This window comes from Cyprinodon variegatus, unplaced genomic scaffold (genome assembly GCF_000732505.1).
Source record: "Cyprinodon variegatus isolate N-32 unplaced genomic scaffold, C_variegatus-1.0 Scaffold429, whole genome shotgun sequence".
NCBI lineage: Eukaryota > Metazoa > Chordata > Actinopteri > Cyprinodontiformes > Cyprinodontidae > Cyprinodon > Cyprinodon variegatus.
Window position 1 is genome coordinate 643,946 of NW_015150882.1, and position 6,027 is coordinate 649,972.

A 6,027-nucleotide genomic window follows, 5' to 3' on the forward strand; every position below is an offset into this window, starting at 1 on the left:
CACACACACAACTACCATTGTGAAAAAGAAGTTTCAGTAAGCTAACAATTACATAGTTAATTTCCTAGATAATTTCCAAAGAAATATAAAATTTTGATAAAATGCAAAACCTAACTTCAGGATAGGGAACAGATTAGAAGTTTTTTAGACTATTAAAGCTTAAAAAAAAGTATTTTTGTCTGTGTAATGACATAGATTTTTTTTTTTATTCTATTAAGGAAGTGAAAAGTTATTCACTCTTTATTACTCTGTCACAGGAGATACATTGGACAGAGTCTAAGTAAGAATAAACATTTTCCTTATTTCCTTTCTTATAGAATTCAGACTGAATTATTTTCTTTGATTTGGTTATTTTTTATTGAATTTGATTGTTTATTTATTCAGATAAATCGGCCAATGATTATAGTCTTACAACATCTGCTTGATTGGTGTCCGCTGATTATGATCTTCTTGAATTAAAAAAAAGTTTTTTTAATGATCCTCCATTATGCAGCACATTTGAAACAGAGTCCATTAATATCAGATTCTTATAGATTTATTTGCTACTGATAGAAAAACATATTTTAGCTGCTCTGTTCTTTGTATAACTGAATAACTCAACAAAGATTTGTTATTTTTGTAATTTTTAATCTTTTTTTGTAAGAGATTAATCAGGAAGATAAAATATTGGCAGTGTTTTAAAACCTCAGAGGTTAACTAACTTCTCTATGGAATAAACAGACTAAACTACATTTGGACCCCTAACTCAATTAAAGGCATTGTGGAGAATTTTTGTGATTTTTTTTAAAAAGACCCGCCCTCTCCACTTTAAAGAAAATGCACATGCACAACCCTGTACCTGCTCAAGAGAGGGAACGCCTAATAAACATGTGCGAGAGCATGCACAAACCCATTTCTCCTCCACAGTCAGCTTAAAAGTTGCTATTCTTATATAGAGCGGGGACTACATGTATATAGTGGACTTTATAGTAAACTCAGTTAACTGACTTTTCGGACAGATGATCACTACTCTTTGCTCCCCGTTGGTTATGTAATTCCTCCTAGACCACGCTGTGCCATCTTTGTTTTTAGTCTATGGTGTTGGGTAGCGACAGCCCATGGCTGTGACAGCAAATCCCATAATGCTTTGCTAGGAGAGCTCTCCGCGCAAAGCACTCCAGGATATATCTGCCTCTTCTGAGGCCTTTCTTTTCTTCTCGTACACTTCGTAGACACTTTTTCTCTTATGATCCTCTGCCATTTTCAAAGAACCCCGGTGAGAAAGGTGAGCTACAATGACTGTATGAAACGTTAGCTCATCACAGATATATGCCTGAAAGTGCGCATGCTCAGAAATAGATAGCTAACGGGACGAGCAGGTAGGACCGCCTTTTGTAAACATATCACCTGGATGATTGACATTTAGGAGGACCACTTACTTAGATGATCCATCGGAAATAAAATATCTCCCTCTAAAGTCTCTTAAGATTATTTGTGCGGTATGATTCCTCTGGCTGAATTATTGCAGCCTAAATCCAAGTAAAAAAAAAAAAGAAGGAAACATAGACATGGGAGCTGGAATAGGATGTTTACAAGGAAGGAGGGGAATATCTACGCTTTTAATACTCCATGCTGAGCACAGCAAGATCCTCTTCTTTCAAGGATGGAGATGTTTTCTTTTTTAGTGGCTGTAAATTCTCTGCTATAGTCCAACGGGAATTTTTTCAAAATTCGGACTACTTTCTCAGATTTTTTACTTTCGTCTCCAATTTCTGATTTTAATTCAGTTGAGAACCTGAAAACAATCAGCTTCACATTCAGAGATGTCTTTGTAGAGGAGCATATCAATTGAAGTGACTTTTTACATTGCTAAGTGCTCCCCAGATCTGTAATATCAGTAAAGAAAAACAAGAGAGATAGTAAAGTGTCTGCAGCTGAAAAGCTGCAGTAGTTAACTGCCATCACCGTTCTTTTTCATTATCAAATTTCAGATTTTTTTCATCCTCCTCTATTGAACTGAATATATTTAACAAACAGGTGAATAGATTAACTGGCAACTAGATATATTAAAATGCAGACTTAAAACAAAATCATATTTCATAAAGCACAATAATTACAATCTCAGAATTGATTTAATGTAGTATGTTTAAAAGTCTAATAAAAAGCTAATAATGTAATGTCATGCTGTCCAATATAGTTAAGAGCCTTCAGAGGAGAAAACTGGCCCATTACAAATCCGCTACACAACATTCAACACTAGCCTAAGTTTCTGTTCCATGTGTTCAGCCCTTGTTTCACATCCAGTCCACTTGGATGGTGTGTAGCTGAAAAGCTCACTTTAAAAAAAAAAAATTACAGTCATGTGTTTATATCACTGTATATATATATAAATATATATATATTACTATTTTTTAAGGCTGCACTTTAAAAAAAAGGACATTTTCCAGAGAGCTGTTCTAAACGAAATTTCTTTTTGTTTTACACTTGTGTAAACAGAATAATAAATAAATCTGTCTAAATCTAAGTTAATAAAACAGTTTCAGTTGAATTTGAAGCACAGTTTTGAAATCTTCATGTAGCTTTTTTGATGGATGGAAAGATTTTTATTTCTTGTTTCCTCTTGAAAAAACGTTAGAATGTTGATAGATTCCAATGTTGTTGTTTTTTATAAAAACCTGGTGACCTTAATTTCAAATTCTGTAGTCCTCTAACATTTTTTTTCTTAGTACTAAAATAAAAGCTTGGATTTTGTTTCCCAGTTTTTTGTTGTTTTTTTTTTTCAGAAAAAAACAAAAAAGTCTGCAGATCCCACTAAATATGTTGACAACTGTATTTAACACAGACACAATCTTAGAAATTGAATAACAGGATTACGGTTAGATTTTAAAAGAGTGGAGCCAACAGACAAACGGACATATGGAGGGAAACTCTGGTTCCAATAACTTTAACCTGGAGGGAGCCAAAACTGAACTGTGATGGACAAACACCGAACAAATGAAAGTAAAATCTTTATGACAAACCCAAAACTGCAGCATCACAAACACACAGCTTAACAAGAAAGGCTGTTTTCTCTGATAAGCAGCAGGCAAGCACTGCTCAGTTCTGATTAGGAGCACAACAGGGATGGAGGAGAGCAGCAGGGGCACAGTTCATGTTCCCTGGTTTGCAGATGGGATTATGCCTCTGTGTCAGTGTATAGTTTCCCTGATGATGAATGATATCTAAGTGGCCCTAAGCATAAAAGTGCATCTCCCAAGGTCAAAATCTTATCATGCAATTTGCTCTGCTGGGCTACAAAGAAGAAATGTGAACCTAAAGGTTTTATTTTTAGCCCTGCTGTGAGCGGATATCTGAAAATAAACAATGTCTCTTCTACATTTCATAAGTAGAGGTTATTATTTTACAAATATTAGGATAAATCTTTCAGGATAAATAGCTCTGCCTTCAGAGTATGCAGCTTGCCGTATGTACCAGTAAACGGAAACGATAATTTATGAGGAAAATCGCTCGATCGTTTGATAATATAAGACCAGAAACGTGTGAGAAAAATGCAAATATTGTAATAAAGCAATAAGGAATTGGTTATTTAGCACCACGGACAACGACCAAGCGGTGTTTCCCCTCCTCTGGAGGCCTCCCTTTCTAGAAAATAAAGATGTACACATTGGCTCACCTTACACCCGAACATCAGAGAGAGGGTCCGGTTGCTGCAGATGACCTTACACTGGCACATGACCGGTGAGAGACACTTTAAATTCCTGACAGGCAGAGACATCAGTCCGGAGCCTCGCAGACTCTCTCACAACCACCGCAAGATCACAGCAGCCGGATTCCAGGGGAGGTAGAGCAACGTGGGGATGGACGCCGCCTGCCCCACCGCGACCGCAAAGCCTTTAGTGTCCAATATCTGCGTCCGCATCTAACTTTAAAAACGCACTAATTTCTGACGTGACGATGAAAGCTTAAGTCCATACATGATGCCCAAAGGTTTGGAGCAGCGGGAGCATCTTTCACAGTTAGTCTCCTTCTCTCTTTTACCCCGCTCTCTGCTTGATTACCCGTAAAGTTTGTACACAAAGCGCAGCGGGATTCGGAGTAGCGAGTCGCACGGAATCCCAACACTGAAGAATCACTTCCACTTCAATCAGGGGGAACCTTAAAGATTACACATCTAACACGCGATATCGGATAAAATACACATTACGTTATTTTGGTAAAACCAGTAAGAGTTGGGAAACATTTATAAGACCTTATCTGTTCGTGTTATTTGCTCACAGCATGTAACAACGTGATCGCTGCGCCCCCTGTTGGTTAATCATAGAATGAAGCACCGGGAGCTGTCCAAGGTGCTGAAATTTCCGAGGCAGTGGATGCAAACTATTATTCCTTAACGTCAGTTACTGACATTATTGTTGTGCCTATCATAATTTGTACGTGAGATAATTTTCCATTATGCTGCTTCTTTAAAAAGGCGGGATTTTTACATATTTACAATTAAAGTCAACATGGATATTCTTAATTTTCAAAGGCCTGATTACTTTAATAAATGAGTGGTTACACATGCTGTGGACAAAAAATGTTTTATACAATAAACTAATTTTAATATCCCCCTAACAGACCTAAGCTATTTGAAAAAGTACATTTTAAATAATAGATTCATTTATTAAGTTAAATCAAAGTCAAAGTCACACAATCAAAGTTGTATTATATGAATGCATTTGGCAGGTTATTTTATCCAAAGTAACTTACAAATGAGGATTTAGTTAATATCAGAGCTAAGAACGAGCTAGTTTACCTGTCAAAAGTGACAGAGTAGAAAAGTTTAGTAGAAAGGAGAGGAAAAAGAGATCCTGTTGCAGGAATATGAAAGAATATGTGTATAAGATGCTCTCTGGAAAGCTGGGTCTTCAAGAGAGTGCTTGGTAAGTCATTCCACCATCGTGAAACAACACACAAAAGAACCTTAAATGCCTTGAGAGTTTGTTTAATGATCTGAAACATGTAAGTTTGATTGAAACTTAAAACAAAAGGAAACCTGTCAGGGGGGAAATACTTTTTATCTCTGCACAGGGTGTACTTTTTTTATTCATTGTTATAATAGTGGTGCAGAGAAGGTAGACCCCTTATCAAAGTGCATCTACTAAACAAGGTTAGAGTTAGAGTAAAGTGTTCAAAATCCCACTAGGTAAAACATTTATTGCAAAAAAAAAAAAAAAAAAAATCAATATAACTGGTGCTAGCAGTGTTAACAGTTTTTGCTGAATCTGCAGTTGTGTTGTAGAAGGCTATTGTTTCACCCACAGGGCTTATACAGCTAGTGCATACTAAAAAGATATCACACTCTCTCAGCCAACATGTTCCAAACATCCAAAATTGGTATGTAAAATCTGCTAAGAATATTTAATACTATGCAAAGTGTCTGTTTCAAAGAAGCTAAATTCCCCTGACAAATATATTTTGATTCTCAATTGGTGGGATTTTGTTGATTTGCATTCATGTTCTGTCTTGTACATATGGTTAAGGTTAACTTAAAAAAAAATGAAGGAGATCTTTATAGGTTTTCTCGAAAAGACATCAAACATCAACTCAATTCATCAATGTTTCAGTTGATTAAACAATTACCATTGGTACTTTTAATAGATGAAACATTTCAGTAACTTTTGTCTTTTTCACAGAAAACAAGTAGCAAAATTTAGAACAGATTCTCTGCAACCCCAAGAAAATGATAATTAGGGGTACCGCTACTCTACGCCCACCACAGTACTGCTAAACTCCGCTTTTCAGAGTTTAGCAGTAATGTACAAACAAACCTACATTTAAAAGGCCAGTAGATTCTAAAAGAAGTAGCCAAGTCTAATGTTGCCGTCGAAAACAAACCATGGCAGGCCGTTGCTTGCTGGTCTCCTTAAAGCTGGTCACAATTTGTATTAAAAACTGTAGCCTTTTTCAGATAAAAGCTGCAAAAATATTATTTGTCTATTTCTTATTTGTTTTTCTAGAAATTGTATACAACCAGCACATTAGGAAATATTCTATTCTATATATATA

General features: G+C 35.9%; 1 protein-coding gene across 2 annotated transcripts in view; it reads right to left on the reverse strand.

The window, feature by feature from the left end:
• LOC107093504 (disks large homolog 4-like) overlaps positions 1-4,032 on the reverse strand; it is a 67,962-nt gene extending 63,930 nt beyond the window's left edge. For both annotated transcript variants that reach the window (XM_015388607.1, XM_015388605.1), the window contains exon 1: positions 3,653-4,032. In XM_015388607.1, coding sequence (XP_015244093.1) covers positions 3,653-3,754 — 102 coding nt within the window. In that variant the 5' untranslated portion in view covers positions 3,755-4,032. The remainder of the gene's footprint in view (positions 1-3,652) is intronic.
• Positions 4,033-6,027: the final 1,995 nt, after the last annotated feature.